At 48.6% G+C, this 27839-nt stretch overlaps 1 protein-coding gene across 1 annotated transcript; it reads right to left on the reverse strand.

Annotated features, from left to right (window-relative positions):
* Positions 1-10655: 10655 nt before the first annotated feature.
* On the reverse strand, positions 10656-27766 carry TRIM50 (tripartite motif containing 50). The gene is made up of 8 exons (XM_006258795.4): positions 27363-27766; positions 25945-26257; positions 24234-24712; positions 19440-19535; positions 17537-17767; positions 16803-16825; positions 12253-12377; positions 10656-11781 (listed from the first exon to the last, which is right to left on the reverse strand). Exons 3-8 carry the CDS (start codon positions 24636-24638, stop codon positions 11174-11176), a joined length of 1488 nt encoding a protein of 495 aa, XP_006258857.1. The 5' UTR covers positions 24639-24712; positions 25945-26257; positions 27363-27766; the 3' UTR covers positions 10656-11173.
* Between the last annotated feature and the right edge of the window lie 73 nt (positions 27767-27839).

Here is a 27839-nt window from a genome sequence, read left to right on the forward strand (position 1 = left end):
GGAGCAATAAACTCCAGCACAAACTCTGATGGAGTTTATTCAACTCTGCTAATTGCACATATAGATGCGCCCAAACTGATCAACATTTATGCAGCTCCTTGTGTAAGGTGAAACAAGGCTTTAAGAAGCCAATAGGACCTCTTTGTGAAACCCAGTGTAAACAAACACTCAAGCGACATGCCTTACTTGTCTGATACAGAGACGGGAGAGGGAATTTGTGCAGAAAACTGCCAGCAGAACAACACATACACATATATCATGTAAGGCCCCTGGAGAGTTTGAGCTCTGAGGCTCCTGCCCTCCCCTTCCCCTTGCCCCCATCCTTCCTACAGGTGTCCCTGGATCTGCACATGGGTTGGGGGCAGCTTCTCCCAGAAGGAGCCCAGCTGATTTCTGTCCCCAGCTCAGCTACAGAGATGGGCAACAGCTCCTGACTGCAGTTTACCAGCTCCCCTTTCTGGCATGACATATCACGATAGTTTCCATTGAGTGATAATTGTTTATTCCTTGATGGAAGTAACTCTACCATGGGAAGATGGAGAGACAAATTAGAAAACAAAAGATAAACAGGGGGGAGGGGGGGAATGAGGTCTGACCCAAACGGGGGGGGGCAAGGTTGGACCCAAAGGGGGGAGCAGGGAGAGCAGGGAGCTGGGGGGAGGGGGTGGAGCTGGGGATTGGACCCAAAGGGGGAGGGAATGGGGGAGCGGGGTCAGACCCAAATGGATAGGGGAGGGTGGGGTGAGGTCAGACCTGAATGAGGACGAGCAGGGTTAGACAGAGGGAGCAGGGACCCGAACTGGGGGGGAAAACGGGGTCAGACCTAAAGTGGGGGAGGGTGTGGAGTGGGGTTGGACCCAAACTGGAGGGGGGCAGGGTCTGACCCGAACGGGGAGGAAGTGGGGTTGGACAGATGGGGAGCAGGGTCTGGCCCAAACTGGGGGGAGAGGGAGATGGGGTGGAGTGGGGTCGGACCCAAATTGTGGGGGAGGGGGCTGGGGCGGACCTGAAGGGGGTGGAAGGGGCAGGGTCGGACCTGAATGGAGAGGCACAGGGCTAGGTCTGGATGCAGGGCTTCATCCCCACCAGCCCCCCTTCCCCTGTCTTTCTTGATGGGCAATTTGCTAGTGTGTATATGTGTGTGTGTGTATGTGTGTGTATGTATATATATATATATATACATACATATACACTAGCAAAGTGTATACTAGCACACTAGCACATGGGCAGCCAATCAGAGTGCTCTGCACAGACAGGTACAGTGGTGGAGCACCGTCATGATAGCAGGGACTAAGAAGCCGAAGTGGCGTTCGTTGGAGGGAGTGTGGGATGACAGGGACCAGAGCGCTGCCATGATGGAGGGGATGGAGCAGTGGGGCGAGGCCAGCAATGCTCTTTGGAGGCAGCAGTGGCACAGGCTGCTGGCAGCACAGCGCTGGCCTCATCCCCCACATGGTGGAGCGCCACCATACCAGTGGGGACTGAGAGGCCGGAGCAGGGGGGCAAGGCCAGGGGGGGGACCACCCCCCGCCCCAACAACAACCGGCAAGCAGTGGGAGGTGGTGGGGAAAGGGGAGGAAGGATTTGGGGTTACTTTTTTTAACTGAAAATTGGGGATTTTTAAAATCAGAGAAAACCAGGAACCCTGCTGATCACAAGTAGCCAACATGGTTTTACTAAGAACAAAACATGTCAAATAGGGCTGTGTGAAGCTTCAGCCTCTGATTTGATTTGGAGGAGATTCAGCCTGATTCGGTGGCTGAATTTCCAAATCCAAATCTAATCGGAGGACCCTTTAATCTCTCCGAATCAAATCAGAACCCTCCTAATCGATTTGGAGAGCTTCGGAAAGATTCAAAAATTCAGACATAGAGATAGCTTTAAATGTTTTTTCTACATACCTCTAGGTAGCAGGAGCTCATGAACACCAGAAGCACTTCCAGCTCACTTCCGGATCCGCCGGAGAGCGTGCTGGGGAGCCCCCCCCATGCCCCTCCGGCTCAGTGACTGGTGCCTCCTGGGTCTTTTGGGGGGCAGCCAGGGTCCCCCCATAGCTGATCGCTAAGCTGGGGAGGCATGGGGGTGGGAGACCCAGCACGGTCCCTGGCCCAGAAGTGGACCGAAAGTACTTCCAGGTTCACTGCTGAGTACGTGGAGGGCCCACCACACTCCTGTGATGCTCCATGTGCCTGCTACCTCAAGGTACGTAAAAAAAACTTTTAAAGCTGCATCTATATCCAAATCAGCATCAAATCTTCAGATTTGGATTCAACCTAATCAAATCAGGGACAATAATCTGACTCAATGAATCGAATCACTGTCCCTGATTTGGGCCAAATCCGAATCCGAATTGAACAGGGCCTGCTTCGCACACCCCTAATGTCAAACAGGCTTGATGAGTACTTGAATGGATGAAGGGAATGCTGTGGATATAGTGTATTTGGAGTTCATCAAGGCTTTTGACAAGGTCCCGCATGACCTTCTCATAAACAAATTGGAAAAATATGGGCCGGACAAAAATACTATAAGATGGATAGATAACTGGATCAATAGCCACAAGCAAAGAGTAATTGTTAATGGGTCTGTGACTGGACATGCCCTAGGGTTGCTGTAGCATCCCCTCAAGGGCCACCTCTGTCCTGTTCAGCCATCAGTCCTGCCTCTCAGGGTCTTCTTCTGCCATGCCTTAGTGTTTTTAATGAAGAGGGAAGGTCGCACTTTAGAGGCTAGTGAGCCTTAGGTGCTCTTCCTAGTCCTTTCTGTGCTACTCCATGGGCTAGACTTGGCCCGCTTGACTTGGGGCTCTTTCTCCCTCTCTCTTTTTGTACTTCAGACTAACACTGAGCCCCTCAAGCCCTGACCCTTATCTGGGCTTCAACTTATTCAGTCTCAGCCCCTTTCCCTCTAGCTGAGGTCCCTCAGCCCAGGCCCACTGACTTGGGCCCTGGCTCTGTGGGCCTCACCCTGCAGCAGAGGGTACCTGATAGGTACCCCACTCATTTCCCTTCCACCCCTACAGCCACTCCCAGTCCTCCGGTTCTCAACAAACATAAGCACCAGCACAACAGAAATATAACTGATATCAAAGTTCGTCCCTGTTCTCAGTCCATACCCTACCACAAACTATAATTTCCAGTGCCTGGCTCTCTCTCATGCTTGCGGGTTGCTTGAGTATTTCCTGGGCACTGCTTCCTGCAATCACCTTTGCTGGGGAGCTACTCTCTCTGCAGCATGCAAGGTCTGACTGCCTGCTCTTGTAACAAGAAGTTCCTTCTTGCCTGCACCCCCCCATTTTGTGCATTTCTTTTTCCTTCTGAGTATTAGCAGAGACCTAGCACACTCATTGCATGAGTGTGGCAAGGCTCAGAGCAAGCTAGAAAGCTGAAGTGGCTTTCTGTAGGAGAAACCTACAAACTACTAGGCCTGTGTGAAGCAGCTAATATTTGCTTCAGAGCGGGGGGGGGGGGAAATGAGGCTCATGCAGAGCCCCCCATGCAGCGTGGGGCAGTGGGGGGCAGTGGGGATTGTCCTCCTGCCTGGCAGCAGCCGGTGAGCACCAGGGCTTTTTTTTAAAGTACCAAGCTGGGGCGGGTGGGGGCAGCCATGGGGGGACTGGGGGAGCGGTCGGGGAGGCAGAGGAGTGGGGGGTCAGGGGGCTGGCAGGGGTCCCCCCCATGGTCCCTTCCCTCCTCCCCCAGCCTCCCTCCCCTGCCCCTAGTACTCAGCAGCTGGGAGTTGGCTGCAGCTCCCTGCTGCAGCCACCAGGGACTGTTCGAATCATCAAAGCTCTCTGAATCTTTGCCGAAGATGCAGAGAGCTTTGAATCGATTCAGACCTTTAAATTGGTCCTCTGATTTGATTCAGACTCAGACATTCGGCCACCAAATCGGGCCGAATCTCCTCCGAATTGAATCACCACCCAAAGCTTCACACAGCCCTACAAACTACGTCTACATATCAATTGAGCTAAGTGTCACTAAAGAAAACAAAAGAACTAAAATAACTGCTGGGGGACCACCCCCTCCATCCGGTCATGCCCCGCTGGTGCCCCTCCAGACTCAGGAGGCACTAGTCAGCCATGGTGAAGCGTGACCCTCAGTGAAGCCCCCTCGTCTAGCATCCAACCTACCAACACAGAAGGACAAGCAGGTGACCCCCTTCTGGAGAAGACTTCGCCCGGGAGCAAACTGACCATTGACAACAGACTCCAGCACCCTGGGTAGGTATAAACCAACACTGGTGCTACACTAGTATTGCAACAATTGTGTGTGTCAGTGTGTGTTATGGTGGCCAGTACCCCTCATAACTCAAAGTTTGCAGTTATGATTTTATTGGTAACTTCACATCCCGTACAATGAATTAGAATTTATTATGATCCGGTGAGTTGGTCCTTTGTAGCCAGCATGCTGACTCAGGCCTCGGGTTTATATGACTTGAAGCCCCACCCCCTTCCTGTCATGTGGCCTTCCCCAGCCATACACAGGGGTTTTACACTCTTAATTAAGAGCCAGTCTGCCCTCCTGCCACTGCAGCCCCACACAGCTGGCTTAGCAAGCTGCCTCCTCTTAAACTGACAGGAGCCCCCTGGCTCCCTGTTACAGTCCCCTCTCCTCCTCCTTCACTGTGCCCAAGAAACAGGGTTTGGGTTCCCTGTTACAGGGTCCATGTCAGAACAGCAGGAGGTTTTCGGTAAAGTCTGTCTAGGACCTGGTACTGTTCAATGCGTTTATTAACAATGTAGATGGTGGCACAGAAAGCTTCATGAGCAAGTTTGCAGAAACCATGAAACTAGGAAGAACTGTAAACACATTGGAGGATGTGAGTACAATTCAGAAACATCTCAACAGACTGGAAAGTTGGGCTGGATCTAACAGAATGAAGTTTCGTGCTGACAGATGCAAAGTGCTACACCTCAGAAAGAGTAATCAAAAAACACAAATACAAAATGGGGGGCACTTAGTGGATAGCACCACTGTGGAAAAGGATGTGGGAGTCTTGGTAGGTCACAGGCTCAATATGAGTCTGCGGTGTGATGCAGTCACACAAAAGGCAAATGTGGTTTTGGGGTGCATCAACTGAAGTATTAGGTGCAGTATGTGGGAGGTGATAGTGCCTATCTACTTGGCACTGATTAGGCCTCATCTAAAGTATTGTGTGCAGAGCACCTTGCATTTGTCAGCATTGAACTTCATTCTGTTAGCTTCAGTTCAGCTTTCCAATCTGTTGAGATCCTTATGAATTGTACTTGCATTCTCTGCATTTACAGTTCTTCACAGTTTCAGCCTCTGCAGCCCCAGTGGGATGGTCCAAATTCTCTACCCACATCTCCCCCATCTTCTCTTCTCTGCTTCCATTGTCTCCAAAGTAAGACTCCAAAATGGCTTCACCAGAGAAGATCAAATGTCTAATGCTGATTTCTCCTTTGCCCAAAGGACCCAATACTGGACACTCTTATCGTGGAAACCTTTCGACACCTTGACAGTGGCTGGGAAAGGATCAAGCTGGCAGGTGAGAAAGTGGTGAGTTTCTCCCCATGCAGGTCCCTGGATCTAAAACAACAGCACCTGAGGGCTGTTCAGACCCCAGGCAAAGTAATCTGAGATGCAATGACTGCACCTAAGTAACTCCAGGGCAATGGGCTGGAGCCACCCAGACCTCCCTGCATCTGTTCTGCTATGGCACAGCTGGGGATACTGGGGAAGGCCAGGTGGGAGGGCAGGGAGATGGCCCTTAGCCAGAGTGGAAGGCTCTCAGCCCAAAGGGACTTCAGGGGGTTGTTTTCAGCCCAGCACAGGTGTAGGCTAAACTAAGAGTCAGCATTGTGAGTAGAAAAGGCTGGCTAGGGTTGCACATGGGATAGAGACAACAAAAGAGATCTATATTGCTTGCACTCAGTGTTCGCGCGTTCCTTTTTTTGGGGGGGAGACATACAGGATGTCTAATATGATATGTGTAATATGTGTTAGATATACAACATCCCTGAGTATTGGCTATATTGTGTACAAATGAGATGACGTGCAATATGATATCAATTCCGATGTTTTGTATTATGTTATTTGAAATGTTGTATTACCCTTTTGTGAGGCCTCTGTTTGGGGTCGTTTTGAGTCTTTTGTTATAGTATGGTTTTCTAATAAAATGCTTTATAAAAAAAAAAAAAAAAAAAAAGCTCTCAGCCCATAGGGGCCAAGTTGTAGTTCTAGTCCTGGTCAAAATGATACATTTTACTCTGCAGTGTGGGGCTTAGGAGCATCTGGAGCCTGCTTTGCAGTGACCCCAGGCTACATACTCTCCTCTGGTATATCTAGATCTCCTCTTAGAGACCATGGATGCCCAGTATGCCCAGATGCTGGATCAGGTAATCTGCTGTGCTGCAAGTACTGCAGGCCATCCTCGCCCTGTCTACCCAACCGAAGGCCACCCAAGAGTCCCATCAGAGCCTTCACAGCAGGCAGGACAGATGGAGCAGTGTAGGCCATTGGAGCCACAGGCACAACAGGGTAACGTCTCCTCTTGCCTGCAGCAGAGTGAAACAGAAGCAGCGCTTGTGGGGTCAGGCAATCATTGGGTTAACACAAGGCAACAGGCTGCTGAGCTTGGTGTAACCTCCTAGCACTTCCCAACTGTGCTTTGGTGCCCCCTAGTGTTCATGCCAGGTCAGTATACCTGCTCCGGTTTGCTAGACCTGGCCTTGGTTTCTCTTCTGCCACGTCTTCCGTGTTGGGATGTCTCTGTATCTTAAGAGGCTGCTTTCAGAAAAATGAGTTAGGCCTTTGGTGCCTGCTCTTTTGTCAGAGCTTCTAAACTCCTGGAGGTCCTTACAGAGTCCTGGAGTCAACCTGCTGCTGTCTGACCCTCTTCTCCTAAATAATAAGGTAGGGGCCCCATTATACTTGTCTCAGAGCATATGGCTGGACAACAGGAGCTCAACCCTTCCTCCATCTCAGGGCTTCCTCTGCTCAATGAAGGCCCTGTGACTGTGCTTCCAAGAAGCCTCGAGTTGCAGCAAATACACTTGTATCTCTTGACACCCAGTCTGGCACACTGGGGAGACTGGCCATGAGAATGTGGCTCTTGGTCTCCGCAAGACTCCACCTGTGCTTTGTATGGATTCTGCCCCAGCCCTATCACAGCAGAAATGCGTTTCTGGCAGGCTGCTCACTCTGATTGGGATCCTGCTCCTCTCCACAGTTCTCCGAGTACTGCCCAGCAACCCAAGTGCTGCCACCAGAATCAACACAGCAGAAACCATCAACATCCTCATCCAGAAGCTGCTGGAAGTTCTGCAGAAGCCTGATCCCAGCATGGAAGTCCCCAAAGGCAAGAGAGACTGGGGTTTCTCTGGAGGTTCTTCTGGAAGGGGGGAGACACAGAAGGACATAAGATGCTGCCATGTTGTTGAGTCTCTGCAGATTACGTCAGCAGCAGATGGGCACTGCCAAAGCTGAGGAGTGAACTCACTGGGAGGGAAAAGCATGAGCCCAGAGACTGGGCTGCTGGAGGTGCAGAGACATGTTTTAGATGTGGATCGGGTAGAAGCACAGGCATGGGGTTGAGAGGACTGTGGGTAACCTCCTTCATAACATTTTATGTCCACAGGGTGAGGAGTTCAACATCAACATGGAAAGCTGGGAGGAGTGCGCAGAATCCTGTCCAATCTGGAGGGAACATCTGGCATTAGGTGCAGCTCATCATGAAGCAGCTTTGATCCAGAGGATAGAAATAAAGCGAGAAAGAAGAAAGCAGCATGCTGTAAATGTTTTTTATTCCAACTCAGATAACACATGGACCTGTAAAACTTGTAACAAAATGTGTCGCTCTGGAATTGAGTTTGTTAGTCGCAAATGGATTCATCAGCAGGGATCCTCATTTTCTCCTTTTAAAAATCCAAAATTCTCTGATTAAAACCCCCAAAATCTGTGTTTTTCCGTGATTAAAATGAAAGGCCACTATATATATAAGTATCAGAGTAACACAATGTTTTATTGATATATTTACAATTTTGAAGTAATTTGGAAGCCTACCAATGCCTCAATCATTATAATAAAATACATTCTAAATACCTATATATTTTTATATTTGATTTTGGTTTTTTATCATAGAAAATCAGAGCTCTCCCTGCCCTCTTCATTCACTAGGACATGGGTCCAGTGGCGCTGTTCCCACAACTGCTTTGTGGTACTTAGCAGCACTTATATGCCCATGCCATGCCCCTGCCCGTGCCATTGCCTCTCACTCCCAACCCAAAGCCACCACAGCCCTGCTTGCCTCCCACTTGCTCCCTCCAAGCACCAGCTCCCCCACAGCTGCACCAAGGCACAGATCCAGCTGTGGCTGTCCCACCTGCTGCTTTGTAAAACTGAGCAGTGCCAGCGCCTGCTATTCTGCTCCCTGCATGTATGCCCAGGCCCCAGTGGTCCCCATGCCCTTCCAGAGAAACCCTGGACTGGGGCTCAGGGACTGGGCTGGGCAAGCCCCTTCCCTTCCAGCCCAGCCTTTGCCTGCACAGGCTGCTTTAGCGAGCAGGTCAAGGGGCTCCAGGCCTCAGTCTGGAGGTTGCTTCTACCTGGAACCACTGCCCCCACCATCTCTCTCTCTTGCAAACACACACACCCCCTGCTGCCACCCCCAGCCCATCACACACACACATAGACTCTGCTGCCACTTCCACCCCTCCCCCCTGGCCCATCACAATCCCCCTGAGTGGTTACCAGGACCAGGAGCCCCTCGGGGCAGGCAAGGCTGATAAGGCCCTGTGCAGTGCAGGGCAGGGCAGCATGTGGGCTAGCCATGCCGCTCCTCTCCTCCCCCTACTCCCCGCACCCTGCCATGCAGTGCATCCCCAGCTACTGGCTCTAGTGCTAACCCCAGCAGCGCTGCCAGCAGCCATCACAGATGCATGCTAGCAGGATGTCGTGCGGTGGTGTAGTGAGCAGCAGGGCAGCAGCCACTGACACAGAGGATGGGCAATGCTCGCCCCCAGCACCCTGGCTCCTGCTCTGGACACCACCCCAGCTGGGCAGCACCCCAGCCCCAGCTCCCAACCCTACCCCAAAGGTGCCTGGCCTGGTGGGCAGAGGCACAGCACATGCTCTCCATCCCGTGTTGAGCTGCTGCCACTGCCACTACCACCTCAGGTGGGTAGTGCCCCAGCCCCATCCCAATTGGGATAAGCCACAGCGGAACAAGGCAGCCTGCACCTGCCCCAGCCTCAGCCCGCAGTGCAGGACAGGATGATTGTCACCCACATACCTCTGCCCTGCTCCTGCCCACCCTTGAAGCTGTCCCTTGCAGCGTGACCCTCATCTGACCCACAGCCCCTCCCCCCATCCCTTCTGGAGGAGACCCCCAGCTGCCCTCCATCCTCAGGGCCCAGCACCCAAAAGCCCTACTTACCCCAAAGGCCGCAGGAGGGAAAGTGAGTCTGAGCCAGCCCTGGCTGACTTGGATTTTCAGGCCCTGCCCCTACCCCCTCCCTTAGGGTTTAGGGCTTCCCACCCTTTTGCAAGTAGCTCTTGCAGGCTGGAACTTTACCAGCCTGTAGAGAGAGCTCTTTGCAAGAGGAAAACCTGTGTTTTCCTGCTTCAGAGGGGGAAATCTGCATTTTTCTCCTTCAAAGGGGAAAATCCATGTTTTTCCACATTTTTCTGCAGGAAACAGAAAACCCGGATCAATGTCAGGCACCTGACTAAACCTCTTATGTGTATACCATGATCCAGAGGATCAAAGGTACTAATAAGCCTAATTGTTACAGTCTTATCACTTATATCTTGTTTTTTTATTTCAATATTAGAGTTGCTATTAAAATTTATTTGAATCTATTTCCTTAAGTGAACTTTTACAATGGCAGACTTCTCATACCTTCCTTATTCTCCAGAACCTCTCTGGGGGTCAACAGCCTCTAATCTAGCCCTCCCCATAAACAGATTACATTCCAATGAGATTTGAATAGTCTCCCCTGGCTGCAGCAGCAGGAGACAACAAGATGCAAGCTCACCATGGCTGCACAAAAGGAAATGCCTACTACTTTCTGCTAAATAAGTCATTCCTCAGCATACCTGCTCGTAAAAGACTGTGCCAGGGGCTCTGTATCTGCAAGGCTGCTTATGTATCTGTCATTAAACTTTCAAGAACAACTATGAGGCTCCAGACTCCATTTGCCCTAGCGCTATGGCTGAGGGGGAACCCAGGAACCTTGAACAGAAAAAATAATTTAGAAACCTATTTTGTCTCTAACTTGGCCCTTGTCTAAGGAATTTACATACTTTTAGAATGGCACAGAGAAGGCCTGGAAAATGAGAGAAGTGGGGTTGTTAGGGACATTGTGAGTCAATCCTTAAGTGTGAATTAAGTCAACTTAATCCACAGCACAGGTAGGAACTACTTTCCCCCAAGATCTGGGTAGAAATGCAGAAGCAGTAGGAATAGTTCAGTGCAGGCATGTGGGAGGAGTCTGGTCAGTGAGAGGCCATGAAGAGCCCTTTCTGAAGATCCATACTAGCCTTGCTCTAAAGTGATTATGGGTCCTCTTGCTGCCACCAGGCTGTCCCTCAGGTCCCGAACTCCTGCTTTTTGTATGTAGTCCAGCCACTACCAGAATCTCCTGGGGCAGGCCACTGCCCTCAGATGTCTATATGAACCACACACACCAAAGCTGTTTTCACAGGAAGTATCCTTTACCCATTTAGCAGACAATACAATCACTAGCCAGCCCCTAGGAGATGTAAAGAGTTATTACAATGGCCTCTGAGCATTCTGCAACTCTACAGCATCTGTCATACGGCTCACTGTCTACGACCAGAGACATGTGCTCGGTGGTGTTTATCTGGGCCTGCTGCTCTTTGCCTGTGATGGTCAGTGATGTCCAGCAGTTGTTATTGCCTTTCATAAGAGTCTGGGAAAGGAGGAGGCAGCAGGGATAAATGGAACTCACCAATGGTGATGGGTCTAAAGGTAGGCATCAGGTCCATATTCACTTGTGTGGCATGCTGCTTTGGTTTATGCCTGTTCTCTGCCCTTAATGGATAAAGAACCTGTTTCCATGTCAATCCCAACCCTGAGACTGAACAACTGAGAACAGTGTAGGTCCATAGCCCCTTCCCTGGCAGTAGATCACCACACAGAGAAAGGTGTGTCTATTCCCAGGAGTGAGGGGCTCTTTCTGAATGGAGATCTATAGCTTTGTGGGTTCCTCTGGATCAGAGCTTCTGTCAGGAGACCGTGTGTGTCGGATCATGGAGGGTGTAAGCAGCACTATGGGCAGGGAGCTGGTGCCCCGCTCATGCCAGCACATATCCACAATGGGGTAGAGTTTCCCCTGGAATTCTGCCTGGAAGGTGTAGATGGAGAGAAGCTCATTGGGGCTGTCCGCATTGTAGAAGGTCAGCTCACCCTTCTCATAGTGTAGGTAAATGCCAATGCGCTGGGGCCGAGTTTTGAGCGGCAGTGTGGTGCGTGCAGTATTGAAGGCCTCATAGACCTTACCTTCCTTCAGGCCAATGAGCCACACACCATGCTCAGGAGACTTGCTCAGCTTGCCTTTGCGGCTCGTCGTCCCCTTGATGATGCCCAGGCGCCAGTGGCTCTTGGTGCCAACAAGCACCTCCCAGTAATGCCTGCCCCAGGAGAAGCCCTTGTTGGCCAGGATGCAGTTGCTGGAGTCAAAGCGCTCAGGATTGCTGTCCCGGCGCTGATAGAGACCACACTGCACAACCGTGTTTCCCTTGGACAGCTCCAGTAGAGGGTGTGCAGTTGCCGGGTCCAGTTTCAGTGTTTCTGGAGCTAAAGAAACAGGGTAATCAGAGGTGCAGGGGGGAGAGGGAGGGAGACCTGAGCATCTGGGATTTCCAGCCCTGGGTAAACCACTCAGCTCAAGTGTGTGAGCAGACCGGCTGGGCTCAAGTGAACCCCAAGCAGTTATGTGGGTTGGACCAAGACCAGGACTTGGGACGCTCTGAGAAGACAGGCAGGCCTGGCCACATACCAGAGAGCACTGACAGTCCAACCAGTTTAATGGGCCAGGCCTGGGTGTGGCACTCCTGCCTGTGAGCTCTCAGGTAGGCAGGATTGTGACCATGTCAGATAAAGCTTTACATATATTCCTGACTACACTTTTATGTATCTGACCCAGGCAACTTGGTACATGCCAGGAGGCTGTGAGTCTGTTTATAGATACCCTGCTTCAAGCTGTAGGTGGGTGCACAAGTGGGTATAGGACGTGCTACAGGCAGCTTAGTATGGACAGCGTGGTACCTGGCAGGACTCTGCGATGCAGACGTTTCCATACAGTCAACTTGATGTCATCTTGATGGAAGCCTGGCTGGAAGGAGACAGCACTGAAGGTCCCTTCCAGTGGATTCAGCTGGGGAAGCTCTGACCTAGAAGAAAAATAGCATTGAGTCAAAAACACCACAGAGTCTGATAAGAACATTGCAAGTGCTCATGTGAGGCAAAACTACCAGGATCTTATTGGCTGCTCTAGCTGCCATGTGGGAGCTGCACTTCCCACTCCAGATAGTTGGTGTTGGGTAGCTAGGACAAAGAGTGGGCACTAAGCATTTTTACATGTGCTCCTGACACAGTGCCAGGTGCTTTTAATTAGCGAGCTGAGCTCATTAAAAGTACCCACATGTCACGTGTATCAATGGCACAACGCATCCCCGTGCTGAGAAAATGGTGGCAGGGTGCTTTGAACTAAAGCACATCGAACATGTTTTAGTTGAAAGTGCACCACCAACATTTTCTCAGCACGGAGGCACACCGCACCACTGATACACATGACACATGAGGCTGCCAGAGTACATCAATTTACATGCTCCAGCAGACTCGATTAATCAAGTCTGCTTCAATGCTCTGGATCTCCAGCGCATTGCAGCAGGCTCCCCACATGTGTGAAGTACCCTAAACCATACCAGATGGAGGGTGTGTAGGTACCATGCCATTCTTATCTAGGAGAATGGAACCTGTGGTGTCAGGGAGACAAAGACACATGCAGCCACAGTATGGCTGTAATCTGGCTCCCTCCAGAGGCTGTCCAATCTTTATTACAATCCCCCTAGTACAGTCTGTCTACTGGGTGTGGAGGGCCAGGACTCTGTTATCACTTCACATTTCCCTTTCTTTACAAAGAACAATATTAACTTACAACATATTACAAAAGTTTAACAACAAACTGTAATCCTTAAAACTATTTACACTGCTGTCCCAGCCAATCAATATGTATACCTAAAACTGTAAATGGATGTTTAAAGGTCAAGTCTCTGCAGAGTTCTGCTTAGTCTTCCAGACCTTGTTCTAACCTTTTTAGGGCTCCCATGTCTAAGTGAACCTTTATGATGACTTTTTTGAGAAGAAGCTTCATTTTCATGCTCTGACCCTGTCTCCTTGGTAGTTGATCTTCTTGAGGTGGCATATATTGAAGATGAACCTTGTATTGCATAGACAGGGTGTGATAAAATTTTTCCTTTTTCTAATTTCCCCTTGAACTGGCCACACATTTCTAATGCTGCATTACTTGTCTCTCTGAGAATTTTATCTGACCTTTTCATATCTCTGACCCAGGATGGATTATAGTCTTTTGCAGGGATAGCAGTAACTACAGTTCCAGTGTCTATTTTGAATGGACCACTGAGATTTATATTACTGTACCAAGTTTTGATTCTTCTGTTGAAGATATAGTTCCTAGTAGCAGAGGCTTATTGTTATCTGATGGCACTTCCTTCTCCTGAATTACTTTCAATTGCCTAAATGATCTGCACTCCCTTGCAAAATATTCTTTCTCTATTTATTGCTGAATATTGTTGTCACTGGTGGCTTGGTGGTTTGCCACATCTGCCACACATTTCAGTGCTTCCACAATTCAAGTTTCTTGATTGTTTTTGCCTCACTGTTGCTCTATTTTTATATTGGATCTTGTCTCTTTATTATGTCAGTGTTACCTGATGAAATTTTAGATATACTATTAGCTTATAAGACATACTACTGTATTATAATTTCTTGCATCTTAACTGTAGTATTCAGTAAGAGCATGAAATGCAGTAAAAAAGATGCAGCTGTACCCCCTGGCTCCTGGTATCTCAATATGGCTGCACAAGGAGCTTCTGAAATGCCACAAATACAAAAGGAAAGCATACAGGCAATGGAAGAATAGGCAGGTCACCAAGGAAACATACCAGGAAACAGCAAGAACCTGCAGGGACAAAATCAGGAAGACAAAGATAAAGAATGAGCTGCACCTGACAAAGGAGGTTAAGGACAATAAGACCAGGTTCTATCAGTATGTTGGCCAGAAAAAAAGAACCAAGGAAGCTGTGCATCCTCTGTTAAGAAGTCAGGGAGAACTGCTAACCGAAGATGCAAAGAAGGTGAAGCTACTCAACCGTTACTTTGCCTCAGTCTTCACAAAATAATTAAGCTTCAGCCAGACACCTAATAGGAATTATCTGAATAAGGAAGGGGGCAAGATGAAGGAGGAGATAACAAAAGAGATGGTCAGAGAGTGTTTGATGGGTCTGAATTAATTCAAGTCAGCAGGGCTGTATGAGCTTCATCCGTGGGTCCTGAAGGAACTGGCAGAGAAGATCTCAAAGCCCTCGGTAATGATGTTTGTGAAGTCATGGGAGAGGCCAGGTACCAGAGGACTGGAAAAGGGCCAATATAGTGCCTCTTTTTTACAAAGGCACAAAGGAGGTCCTGGGGAACTACTGACCAGTTAGCCTCACCTCAATATCTAGGAAGTTACTGGAGCATGTCTTGCATAATGCCACTGGCAAGCATCTGGAGAAAGAAAGGCTGATTGCAAGCAACCAGCATGGATTTATGAAAAACAAATTGTGTCAAGCAACCTGATCTCCTTCTTTGACAAAGTAACTACTTGGTTGGGTGAAGGGAATGGTGTAGATACAGCATATCTGGAGTTCAGCAAGGCTTTTGATAAGGTCCCATAGGACCTTCTCAGAAACAAACTGGAGAAATGTGGGTTAGATAAAACTACTATAAGGTGGGTAGATAACTAGTTCAATAGCTGCAAGCAAAGGGTAATAATTATTAATGGGTCCATGTCAGAATGACAGGAGATTTTGAGTTGAGTCCGACAGGGGTCTGTCCAGAACCTGGTACTGGTCAATGTATTATTAATGATTTGGATGCTGGCATAGAAAGCTTCTTGAGCATGTATGCAGATGACACAAAACTGGGAAGGACTGTGAACACATTGGAGGATACGAGCATAATTCAGAAGACGCTCAACATATTGGAAATTGGTCTGAAGCTAATAGGATGAAGTTCAGTGCTGACAAATGCAAAGTGCTACACCTTGGAAAGAATATTCAAAAAACATAAAAACAAAAATGGGTGACACCTCACTGGATGGCAGCACTATGGAAAAGGATCTGGGAGTCCTAATAGGTTAGACTCAATTTAAGTCTGCAGTATGATGCAGCCAAACAAAAGGCAAATGTAGTTTTGGGATGCATCAGTAGAAGCATTAGATACAAGACATGGGAGCAGTATTTCCTCTAAGCTGCGTGGTGTGCTTGGCTGCGCAGGCATGCCTGGCAGTGCGGCATGAGCGCACCTGCGCAGCCGCGCAGCTTAGAGGGAACGCTGCATGGGAGATGATAGCGCCTCTCTACCCAGCACTTGGTTAGGCCTTATCTGGAGTACTGTGTGCAGTTCTGGGCTCTACATTTTAAAAAGGATGTGGAAAAGTTAGAGAGAGTCCAGAGGTGGGCAACAAAAATTATAAAGGGCTTTGAAAGGAAGTCATACAAGAACAGGCTGAAGGAGACAGGCATGTTCAGCTTGTGGAAAAGGCACATAAGAGAGTGTATGATATTAGTCTTCAAATACTTGAAGGGCTGCCATAAATAAAAAGGAAAGCACCTTTTTTTCTCTTGCTGAAGATAAGAGGACACAGACCAATGGCTTAAAGTTTCAGCAAAATAAGTCTATAATAGATATCCAGAAAAGACTTCTTCGCTAGTTGAGGACTCTCCACCACTGGAGGTGTTCAAGAAGAGGCTGAACAGGCACTGGTCGGGGATGATCTAGGCATAGATAGATATGCCTATGTTTTACCATAGGTATTTCCCATGTTTCTAGGCTTTGCTAGAGGTGTCCATGCTCTCCCTCCCACCCCCTGCCGCCCTTTATGTTATATGCGTCATGGTGATTTTAAGTCTTCCCAGAGGCATTGGGTCCCCAGGCTGGGGACTTTGACTGGGGTTTGCCAGTACTCCTGCTGGGATCAAAGAAACAGGATCCTGGATAGGGGGTCCTGTCCCCCTGCTCAGGGTCAGACCGATCACTATATTTGGGGTCAGGAAGGAATTTTACCCCATGATCAGACTGATATGGACTGTGGGATTTTTTGCCTTCCTCTGTAGCGAGGGGTATGGCCCTCTACCCAGGACATCTTGAGCATATATTGACAACATTTTGTAGAAACAGGACATGGTCTGCTATGGTTCCCATGCTTTACCCATGGCAGATTAGGGTGCCAGGTCTATGTTTTGTCAGGGTTGCTGGTAGTCTTATGTAAAGTTTAGATTATGGTTATGTGGGATGGTCTGGATAGAGTTGAACCTGCCTCAGGCAGGGGGTTGGACTAGATGACCTATGGAGGTCCCTTGCAGCCCTACTTCTCTATGATTCTATAATTCACACCAGTCCCCTGAATAGGCACAGTCCATAACCATTCTTAGGAAATGTTTCCCTATTTCTGGTTCCAGCTGTCATGACTGCACAGCAGGCTCCAAGGAGGGTTTACTAGGAGTGAAATGTTTTGGGTGCACATCACTCACCTGGAGATGATTGAGCCGTGTTTCTGTAAAACACAAGATGTACAAAGGTGAAGTTAGTGCTGGCAGAACCCCAGCCACACATTCAAGAATATGCAGGGTCTTCAGGCATCACGGGGGTCTCAAAGCGTGGGCATACCCTAGCCTGCCTGCTAGAGCACTCTCACGCACTCCCAATCTGTGCTCCCATCTGACCCAGGTGCCAGAGGATGAATCTTAATTGCTTCCTCTCCTTACTGCTAGGCTGGGAGGATCACTGGAAGTTTCACAGACAAGAGAGCAGGAGAACTCAGGGACCAGGGTGGGAATGGGTGGTGTAAGGGAGATGGGGTGAAGAGAAGGCTGGACAGGGTCCAGTGAAACAGAATTGTGCTTGATTATTTATACCACTATGCCCTAGGCAGGCGTGGCAAGGTGCCCAGTTCACCACTCTTCTTGCCAGGATACATGGGGCTACCTAGCTCCATCTTTTCCTGTTGTTGACGGGGAGGGGAAAATTGTGGTGAAGACTGTGGCTCTATTTTCTTCATGGGAGCAGGAGTCGGATACCTCGCTCTCTCCTCTATAAGTGGGATGCCTGGGAGAGTACCTGGATTTCCACTTCCAGGGAAGCTCCATGGGAGCAACTCAACTGACTGCTTTCCCAGTAGCATACTTAGGGGAAATGTGCCTGTGAGCTGAGGAGGCTGTTCCCTCTTCAGGGTTTTGCTATATATTCCCTTGACAGGAAGACTCACCCGGATGAAATCCAATTGGCTTTCATTGTTGAGTTTATCCAATGATATCTCTACCTCCTTTAACTTCTTCAGGGTTTCTGACGTCTGCTTGACATGGGACTCAATAGAGGCAATGAGGCGAGCAGCCTTTATTTCAGTGCTTTCCAGGAAGCTGGCCTTTTCCTCATCGATGTAGCGATGCAGCTCCTGGAACTCCTTCCGGATCACCCACTTGAAGACATCTGACTCATTCTGCAGGGACACTGCAAGTTACCAGAGTGGCAGGAAAAACCCTGTGACAGGGGCAGGGTGGATTGGCCTGTTTCTGCTAAGCAGAGCTCAGCAGGATGTTCTTTGTCAGCAGACCCTAAGGCAGACCAAAGGTGAAATGCAGGTCACTGCCTTTTACAAGACAGCCTAACTTCCTAACAAACAAATGCAACTTATGAAGACTGCAGACTAGATCCTATTTCACCTGTTGGGCATCTAAGTGGAATTAGACACCTAAATGCAAGTCTAGCCAACCCTGTTCAAGTCCCTGAAAATCCCTGCATTTACTTTTGTGACACACCATCATCTTAGCCTTGTGTGACAAAAAAGCAGTAAGGAGGAGGAGCAACCACCATCTTTTCCATTAACAGTTTTTCAGGAACTCAAGCAAAGTGGATAGAATCAGACATGTACTTTAGTCCACTTACCTGCCTAATAGGTCTAATAGGATCTGGCCCTACAAGGAACAGCATGTCATTCTCCATTTTATTTGGAATGGCATGCTAGGACCTGTAGCCTGTAGAGGCTGTTTCTGAAATAAAGTATATCTGTTCAAAGAAAATCAGACATTGTCAGTCTTCTGGAAGGCCGGAGTTCTGATGTCCTTGCTTGGGCAAAGTCTGGCTACCCCTGAATCGCACTTTTCCTGTGAGGGAAACTAAGTCCTTGGCTCAAATGCAAACAAGGCTGGAATGAAAGCTTTTGCTTCACTCACCCATCTTAGACTCAGCTGAGAAGGCACAGTCTGTGCAAGTGTTTCCTGTGCCATACCCTGGATGTCATATGCACCTCTGCTATAGGGGAATACCGCATTTTCCAGGGTCAGGAAGTGATGCCCAATATGGAAAAATGCCTTCAAAGGGATTATCTGATGGAAAATGAGCATCAAGCCAAATCTAGCCCGTCTATTGACTTCCCACTTTCCATGTTTTAGCAATATAAACTATCAGTATTGACCTTGTTGGAAAGTCAGCTCTGGCCAGGGTGTTTTCCACCAGTGTTATCTCACCTGCAAGGACATTAAGTCAAACCAGCTCTGAACACTGAATTTTCCAGCCAGCATAAACTCATGCCAGGTGGCTCTGTGCCACAAGAGACAGTCACTAGAAAATAGTTATTTTTAATTCAGAGCTTGTGGAAAGAATAACAAATCCCTTCCCCCACAAGGAGCAGGCATGGAGGATTAACTGCCTGCTGCTATTTTGAGGAAGCAAGGTGCTTACTCACCTGCCAAACACCCACTACTGCTGGCAAAGCATATGGAAACAAGGGGAGGCTGGCACTGTGTAGACTGGTTTGGTGGGACTTTTGAGACAGAAGGAGGAACTGCTCCCAATGTGGGACATAAGGAACTACAGGATTTACTATTCATATTGCTGGAGTACCCAAAGACCAATCATGTCAAGCTTCTGATATGTAAGGTGTTGTATGAGTGTATGGTGGGAAGCCCCTGCCTCTGACAGCTTGCAATCTAAGAGACAAGACATAAGACATACCAAGCAGATGATATAAACAAACAAGCTGGCTAAGATAAAGATAGCTGGGATAAGAAACTAATAGGATGCACATAATTCTTAGCCAGTCAGGACCAGTGATCACATCTGTGGCTGCCCCGGCTGCAAATGCTGGGAAGCTGACTCCTCCCTGCACTCACCGCAATACGAATTTTGTTGTTAACCAGCTTGCTCATGTGTTCATCCAGGTTCCTTTTTTGCTGCTGGACTTCAGTTAACAGCACAGAGAGCTCCTCCTGCAAGGGAAGTACACACTTCTGTTAGACAGGAGTCTCTGCCCAAGACCACTCCAACCAAAGGAGTGGCCAGGCTGCTCACATATCCCAGATCTGGTTCTGGAGCCCATTCATATCTCATTTGTGCAAGCCAGCCTGCCCTGGAAGGGAACTGGTTTCTCTTATGGTGAATCATGTTCCATGTTCCTTTGTTCACTGGCTTCCCAGAATGGCTTCACTAATAGGATATAAAGCATTAAGAGATTATATTCTTCTGGGCTAAATGGAGAATTAATTCATGACCTTACATCCCTTCTACCCTAGCCCACCAGTAGGCCTTTTTAATATCACATTACTTATATATTCTTAATGCTAGCAATCAGGGCAAACTCTGAACAGGGAAATAATGTTCTGTCCATTTACGAATCCTCCCATAGGCTCATTTATGTAAAATATCTTCTTTCTTTTCTTTCCTACATGAATGTGCACTGTTAAATAGCTGCTGCATTCCACTCCAGAGGTGGTTGCATTATAGTGGCAACCCAAGAGACAAGTATATGAAATGCAACACTCCCCACCAAAATCCAAATCCTTCAAACCATAAAAAAAGCAAAATACACAAAGATCTTGCAATGTTCAAGTTTCATAAAATCTCTAAGAATCCGCAGATGTGGAAATTAAGGTCCCAAGGGCTAAATTCACTTGGTGACAGAAGATATGCTGCAAGGTACAATTTATAACACATAGGTGCAACAACATACTAAGCTGCACAGTGAAAGGACACCATCAGCCTAATACTGTCAGTTTATAAAAATAAATCAATAAATGAAAGTTGATAGGACTTTCATATAAATGCTTGCTCCAAGCCCCCAGCCAATTTTTGTGGTTGTCAAATCCCATTTCCCTGTTTTAAAGAATACATTTTCACAGCGGGGAGAGGGGTGCTATTAGAGCTGGCCACAGCCATCTGACTGGTTACAGGCAAAAGTCCTTCTCTACACAGCCTGACTAAACTAGAGCCTTGCTTCACTGGGGACAGCAGGGCCGGAGGGGGACAGTTCTTTTGACAGAAGTTTTGTAGACAGAGAACAGGCAACACATGGAAGCCGCCAGAATGTGTGCACCCCCATGCAGCTCCTGTGGTGCCTCACAGCTTTGGCTGGATGTCAAGGCTCCCCTGTTGTGGCAGAACCTCTTCTTTCTGCTGGCAGAGCAATGCCAGCTCTCTGAATGGGAAGCTTCTGCCACCACCTGGCAGCTGACAGAAAGTGTGCATAAACCTGCCCATGCTTTCTCCTAGCTACCAAAGCAGCTTTAACAGGTGGTGCCTCCTAGGGTGTACTGTGCATCCTGCTGGCACTGCAGTGGGAGTGAAAATGCACAGCTCCAACTGCAGGGGCATGAACATTAGGCCTGTGCGAAGCAGCTAGTATTCGCTTCAGATTTGGCCGATTCGGGGGACAGCGATTCGATTCAGTGATTCAAATCTCTGTCCCAAATCGATTCGGCCGAATCTGATTTGGAGAGTCGGCCACCACCAAATCGGCCCCATCCCCTGCCTGCTGTCAACGGCTGCCCTGCCCGCTCTCCCAGCTCCCAGCTCTTTAAAAAAAAAAAAAGAAGTCCCCATTCACTATGCTTCCAGACAGGGTGGGGGGGCAATCCCTGCTGCCTCCCACTGCCCTCTGCTGCATGAGGGGCTCTGCAACGAGACCCCTGCCCCCTCTCCCAGCCCGCCATCCCATAGCTGCCCTGCCTGCCCCGATTCCCGGCCCTTTAAAAAAAAAAAAAGCCCCGAGTTACTGGCTCCTGCCAGATGAGGGGACGATCCCTGCTGCTCTGCATTGCTCCGCGCTGTGTGAGGAGCTCTGCCACAAGCCCCAGAAGCCCCGAGGCCACTGCAGCAGCCAGTGAATGGTGGCTTTTTTCTTTTTTTTTAAAGGGCTGGGAGCTGGGGCATGCAGGGCAGCCATGGAAGTGGGAGGGCTGGGAGAGCGGGCAAGAGTTGGGGGGCACTCAGCAGGGCTGGGGGAGCAGGCAGGGGATGGGGCCTGGCAGGGATCCCTCTATGATCCCCTCCTCCATCCTCCCCTCCCCCACCCCCTACTTACCAGCATGGAGTCTGGGTCCAGTCCCCTGCTGCAGTGAGCGGGGACTGCCCAAATCATCAAAGCTCTCTGAATCTTTTCCGTATAAATGACTGGTGCCTCCTGAACCTGGGAGGGCACCCGCAGCAGCCGCTGACCCTGTCAGGGTGGGGCACCAGCCCTACTGGCAGCATCAGTGTCCGCTGTGAGGGGGACACCGTCCCCATCAAGGGAGCATGTTCACACCCCTGTGCACCCCCTACCAGTCACCTATGCTTTTCCAAATCAATTCGGAGAGCTTCAAATCAATTCAGACCTTTTAACTAGTCTCCTAATTCGATTCGGATTCAGAGATTCAGGCACCAAATCGGGCCAAAGCTCCTCTGAATCAAATCAGCACCCAAAGCTTCACACAGCCCTAATGAATATGCTTTGGTGGCTTCCTTGTGATGGCTGCTGCCTCCTGCAAGGACTTGTACTGAGAGAAGGCCTGGGATGTGGACAAGCCCTATGTTGTTAAGATCACCTATTCCCTGGTGGAGCCAAGCCCCTTATCTCTACCCCACAGTGATTTCTTTGTCCTGCCTGCTGTTTGCAACATTTCCCAATTTACAATCTATGAATCTGTTTAACAGGATTATAAACCCCCATACCAGGCTTATAGTGAAGGTGTTTTAAACAAGCAGAGCATGGGGCATACATTACCTTTCCCTAAGCTTGACCTATGGACATGGATCACTATCCTTCCTCTGACAGCTGTTCAAGAGGATTTGGGGGTTATGAAAACTGCCCAGAGATTGACAGTGCAACACTAACCCTAAAGCCAGTGAGTCTTTCTGCTAAGGGCATCCTGTTTGAAAAGTAGCTCCTCCCCTGCAGTTTGGATGGTCATCCTATGTTCCATACATGGTTTCACTGGAGGATTCAGTGAAGTTATTCCTCATTTACAATGATCAGAGAAAGCTCTGAATCATGCACTTAACTCCATCTTACTCAGGCACATTCTGGTTCCTAAATCATAGCCCACAGCAAAGAGTCAGGTCCCAGGGTTCCAGTCTGGATGGACACAGCCTGGACACAACTCACTTTGAAGTAGGAGCCAGGCTCTGTGCCTTGTGCAAAGCATGGTTCTTATGCCTTGCACTCTTATCTCTCTGGTGTCAGGAGCTGAAAGGAGCTGGGGCCTGAGGTTGTGCTTTTCCATTCCTGGGTGTTCACATGACTGGCTAGCCATGACCTTGCCTGTTTACCTCAAAAGCTGAGCTCATTATGTCCAGCCTGCAGCCTGTGTAACAGGAGCTCTGTCTCCCAGCTGTCCCTGGGGTAGCTTATCTCAGTTCTTATCTTCCGGGCCTTTTTGATGGTGTTTAAACACCCATGATGAAAGGACTTGGAGTAAACAGGGAAGGGCTGGCCACTCCTTCCTGTAATCCAATAAACTTCCTGCTCTCCCTATGCTTCAGGTGCAATGCCAACACTCCATCCTCTACTCCAGTTTGTTTTGCCAAATATTAACTAATTCATTCTCCCAGCCCCTGAGAACTGTTGCAGTATCATTCTCCCCATTTTCCAGAGGGAAAAGCGCACCAGGGAGATTAAATAACTTCGTCCAGGTGACAGAGAGATTGGTGTCAGGACAGAGGAGAAAACGGACACCCATTTTTGGATTGTGTGAGCCCTGTGATCAGATTTCTAGGCCAGAAAGTGAGTGCATCTGCTCTAGATTCACTGAGATGGAATTGATAAAGCCCCTTATCTGACAAGATCATTTTCTGAGCTGTTTTCTGAGAAGAAGGGATAGCTGTCTGGGATGTTAATTTATACTTGAGATAAGCCTGATTTATATTCTGAACCTGGCCTTCCCCAAAGTATGGGGCTAGAATTCAACTCCAGGCCAAAAAGAGATTCTGTTAATGGAGGAACTTAAGTCTCTGGTTTACAAAAGCTTTTTGTTTGCCTTCCTGACAGCGGATGCAATGGTTGGAGCTTCTGCTCTGAGCCTGGATCAGTGCTCACCTGCACCTCAAAGCAGTATGAGGTCAGTGAAGCCCAGAAGATACAAGACGTCAGGATACAAGACCTCAGGTTGAGGATTAATTGGCTGTAGGACAACTACCAGCCAGCTGGGGGCCCTGGTGGATTTCTAGTTCCTGTTCATTAGGTTTCAAGAGTCATTCAGCCAGTAGCATAACTAAGTTGAGATGACTGGGGTAGCAGTCTCAGATACTGTCTGGGGGCGGGGGCATGAAAAAATAGCAGCTGTTGCCACAGCCACATAAACACAGCATAACAGCAGCCAGAAGTCACTAATGCCTCTGTGCATTACAGCTGCCCCGGGCGCCTGACTTCTTACACCTCCGCATTCAGCTTGCCTGTCAGACACTCCTACACACACACACACACACACACCATCCCTGTGCTGAAAATTCAATGAGGGATGCACCATTGGAGGGATCCAGCCTCAGTACAGAAGCTCCAACTATCACATCTACTGTCAGGAAGGCAAACAAAAAGCTTTTCCAAACACCTTTCCTTGCTGGCTCACTGGGAGACCTGTGCCTTTTCACAGCTGTCTCTATAACACACGCATTGGCATTGCCCATGCATAGCTGTTAGTTTTCCAAGCCTTTACCTTCATGCGGCTGTAGACAGTAGAGACTGGTGTGATCTTGTGCTGCCGGTGTGCACCGATGATGCCACACAGCCCACAGATCACCTCTTGGTCAGGCTCACAGAAGAGACTGAGGGGGTTGTGGTGGACTGGGCAAGACTCTTGAGTGGGGTTTGACTCGCCCATGGCTTGCAGTGCCTCAATGACCCGGGCGAGTGTCACGTTGGGCGGTGAGCTGCTGCAGTCAACAGCCTGGCGGCACACAGGACATAGGAACTGCCTGTCCAGGTCACATGACAGGGACACCACACAGGACTTGCAGTAGGAGTGTCCACACTGGAGCATCAGGGGTTCCTTGAAAACCTCCAGACAGATGGGACAGAGAAGCTGGTCCTCCAGTTCATTGATACTCATCTTCCGAGCCATCCTGCAGTGGGCTTCTGTCCCCAAAAGTTTGGTTGGTCCAGTCTTGTTGGGGGATGGAGTGGGGAACACGTGGTCTGGAAAATATGGAGAAAGTGAAAACATTTCCTAATGTAATGAGGAAGATGCTTGTGGTGGAAATGTATCACCCATAGGCTAAGGGACTTAGGAAGAGCACAGCATTGCCAGCACTAAGTAAACCTTCAGACACATCAATCCCTCTGGAGATCCCTCTCATAGGGACAACATTTCACTGGGGCTGATATAAGGGTGCTTCCAATACCTTCCAATCAGGCTAGGACATGGAATGAAGGACAAAAGCTTACAGTGCTGGGTCCCTTCCTGACATTCAGCACCATCAGTTAATGAAATGTGAGAGTCCTGCTTATGGAACAGAACTGAGGTTTGTGAAAGGGAGAAGCGATAGCTAGTTATTCCTGTCACACCTGGTGTAGAGGGTCATGAGGGCACAATATCCCTGCCTCCCCTGTGGGGTTCCACACAGTAATCCTTCCCTACCAGCCTGCTCAACATCTGTTTGAAATGGCATGGGAAGGTTATTTAGGTTTTCTAGCTGAGGTCTCCCTGTTGAGCATATTCCTTTTGGGTCTAATGAATCACAGAGCCCATGCACACTCAAGTGCCAGAACTAAACAGATAACTCCAAGCTCAATGCCTCTTTTTCTGCTCACATGAACACCATCATCTCCCACATGTCTCTGTGCCTGGAGAACTTTAGCACTCGGTCAAAAAGCAGCAAACCCAAGGCAAACCAAGGCCAAGCAGAGGTGATGTTTGTATAAAGCAAGGGCAGCATGGCAAAGAATTTGCCACTACTGTGCAGTCATCCTTGATGAGCAATCCTTTAGACAAGAAGTCTAGAGAACCAGAAACTTTGTCTAAAGGAGTCCAGAAAACCAGAAACCTCCTTTAGAGCAAAGCTGCAATCAAACCCATTGCCTTGACTACATCTTCCCACAGTAAATCACACAAGCTACCAAGGGAACAGGAAGACAGAAGAGACCCTTTTCTGTGCTGTATATAGTAGGCAAAAAGTAAAGCAATGAGCACAGAGAGACCACACAGAAATAATTAAAATATAATCCCAAAATAACATAGAAAAGATAGATTAGCAAGTACCTCCAGAGAAGACATCAAGAACACAAAGAACACTGATAAAAAATGGGAAGGAAGGATGTGGAGTAGATGCTTCAAATAAAGTGAATTCAGTCTCCTCTTGGCTTAACAATGCATTGATTGGGGAGGTTTTTTTAAAATGAATTCAGATAAATGACCTTACAGTCCTTACCAACTCTCAGCAGCCAGCAATACTCAGCTTTCAGGGCTCTGGCTGTTTCTTTGGCTCCTGCAGACTCCTTCACAGCTGCAGAGTGCCCACCAGGAGAGTGTACCTTGATGCGTATTATTCAGCCTGCCTGTCTCTGACAGAAGTTACGTCTCTTTCAAGCAACAGAACGTGCCAAGTGATGGAATCACAACTACCTCAGCCTGAAAGTGAGAAAACCCTCTCAACCGGCTTCTTCCTTTTGTCTTCATGTCTCGCTGAGAGCTCCCCCTTTTGTCTTCAGAAGCCTGTTCCCCATAGAGGAGAAAGGTGGGACCTAGAGCCAGCAACCACAGAGAGTCAGGTCTAATAATGAGAACCCAGCTATTCCTCCACACCCATCCATGGTGGGTACTTTGTGCCAACACCCACCCACACCCCTTGCTCCACTCCCCCAAGCCAGTGCAGCACAGTGCTTGCTGGAAAGCAGGTGCAAGCACACACATCTTATGACCAAATAGCCAGCCACAGAGAGCTCCGTGCTTGATAAGGGACTTGGATGTTTGTTTGAGTTAACTTCCAGTTTCCAAGAAAGTCCTTTTGCGGTTTAAGGGGAGCCAGTCCCATTAGTAAAGTTGGGAGAAATGTTGAGAAACATGTGTCACAAAACATTTTTACTAAAAAAGTTTGGATTTTTGGGTTGTTGGGGTTTTTTTGGCCAAATGAAAATTTTAAGTTGGAGTGAAGTTTTCTGGGAGTTTCTTTGAAACCATCCTTTCTTAATTCTTTTGGATTTTTCTTGAAAATGTATAGTGCTGATTTATGTCAATGCAGACCAAAGGCTGAGGTTGATATATATGAAATTGAAGAAAAAGGCATCTCTGTCAAGAGGACCCAGCTGTGGAATGAGCTTCCAGAGGAGCTTAGGTGAAGTAAAAAAAGAATGATCCTGTAGTTGGGGTACAGGAAATCTGATTTCTAAATTCGACACTTGACTTCCAGTGTGATTTTGGCCAAGTCGTCTCCTCTGGGCCTTGATTCCTATCTATATAATGGGGATACTATCATACTAACATTTTCCAACGTCACAGGTGTCACCATGACATACTTCATAAGACTATTCTAGGGATAAATCCATCAAAGATTGGCAAGCATTTATTTGGATACTATAGTAATGGTGGCCAAAGGATTCTTTTTTATATATTTTTTTTTTTTAGTAGATGCCTCAAAACCTGGATCTTTGTTAAAAGTCTTTTAATTGTAGCAAGAGTGGCACCTCCATACTGTCCTCACACACAGAAAAAAACATAAAGATGTATGTAACACACTCAAGTAACCTAAGAAAAAGACATCCCTCAAACCAAACAGAAAAGATACCCAGGTGAGAGCTTTTATCTCTTATCTATTGACTCCTCTGTGAAATCCTATGAAAACCTGGATACCTGACTTTCTCTCTTGATGCCACATAAGGTCAAGTAGGGATTCGTGGTTGCTGATCAGTTTTATATTGAGGGTGCTGTGGCATGGGGATGCTCAGACAGGTATTTCTACACCCGCACCTTCTTGTGGGAAGTAATTAAAAAAATCACAAGAAAGAAAATAGGCGCCTCCTGCTGCTCTGCTAGTGACCCCTTCCCCTGGCTCCGGCTCTGCCCCTCTGTGCTCTCTGCTCCAGCTGCTCTCGGGCTCCTACATTTTGGGTCCGCTTGAAAACTCCCCGCTTTACTGAGAGACCTCCGCTGAGAACAGGCATACGCAAGGACGAGCCTTTCGAGGAGCTGAGAAAGGGGCTTCCAAGAGCGGCTGAGGTGGAAGCCCGCGCACAGCCCCGCCCCGCCCTACCCCGCCAAAGACACCCCCAGCCTCCCGGCCGCCGCAGCGCGAAAAAACGCGGGAGAAAGCGGCTCCAGGACAAGAAC

This window comes from Alligator mississippiensis, chromosome 14, assembly GCF_030867095.1.
Source record: "Alligator mississippiensis isolate rAllMis1 chromosome 14, rAllMis1, whole genome shotgun sequence".
In the NCBI taxonomy this organism is placed as follows: Eukaryota; Metazoa; Chordata; order Crocodylia; family Alligatoridae; genus Alligator; species Alligator mississippiensis.

What these genes read in the sequence shown, in the direction of transcription:
- TRIM50 (XM_006258795.4), bottom strand. Translation starts at nt 24,638, where the DNA reads ATGGCTCGGAAGATGAGTATCAATGAACTGGAGGACCAGCTTCTCTGT. An exon ending in CTGTCTACAGCCGCATGAAG is followed by an intron (nt 19,536 to 24,233) that starts GTAAAGGCTTGG and finishes CTTCCCTTGCAG; the next exon opens with GAGGAGCTCTCTGTGCTGTT. An exon ending in GCATCGCAGAGTCCTGCCAG is followed by an intron (nt 11,782 to 12,252) that starts GTACCACGCTGT and finishes CTGTTTCTTTAG; the next exon opens with CTCCAGAAACACTGAAACTG.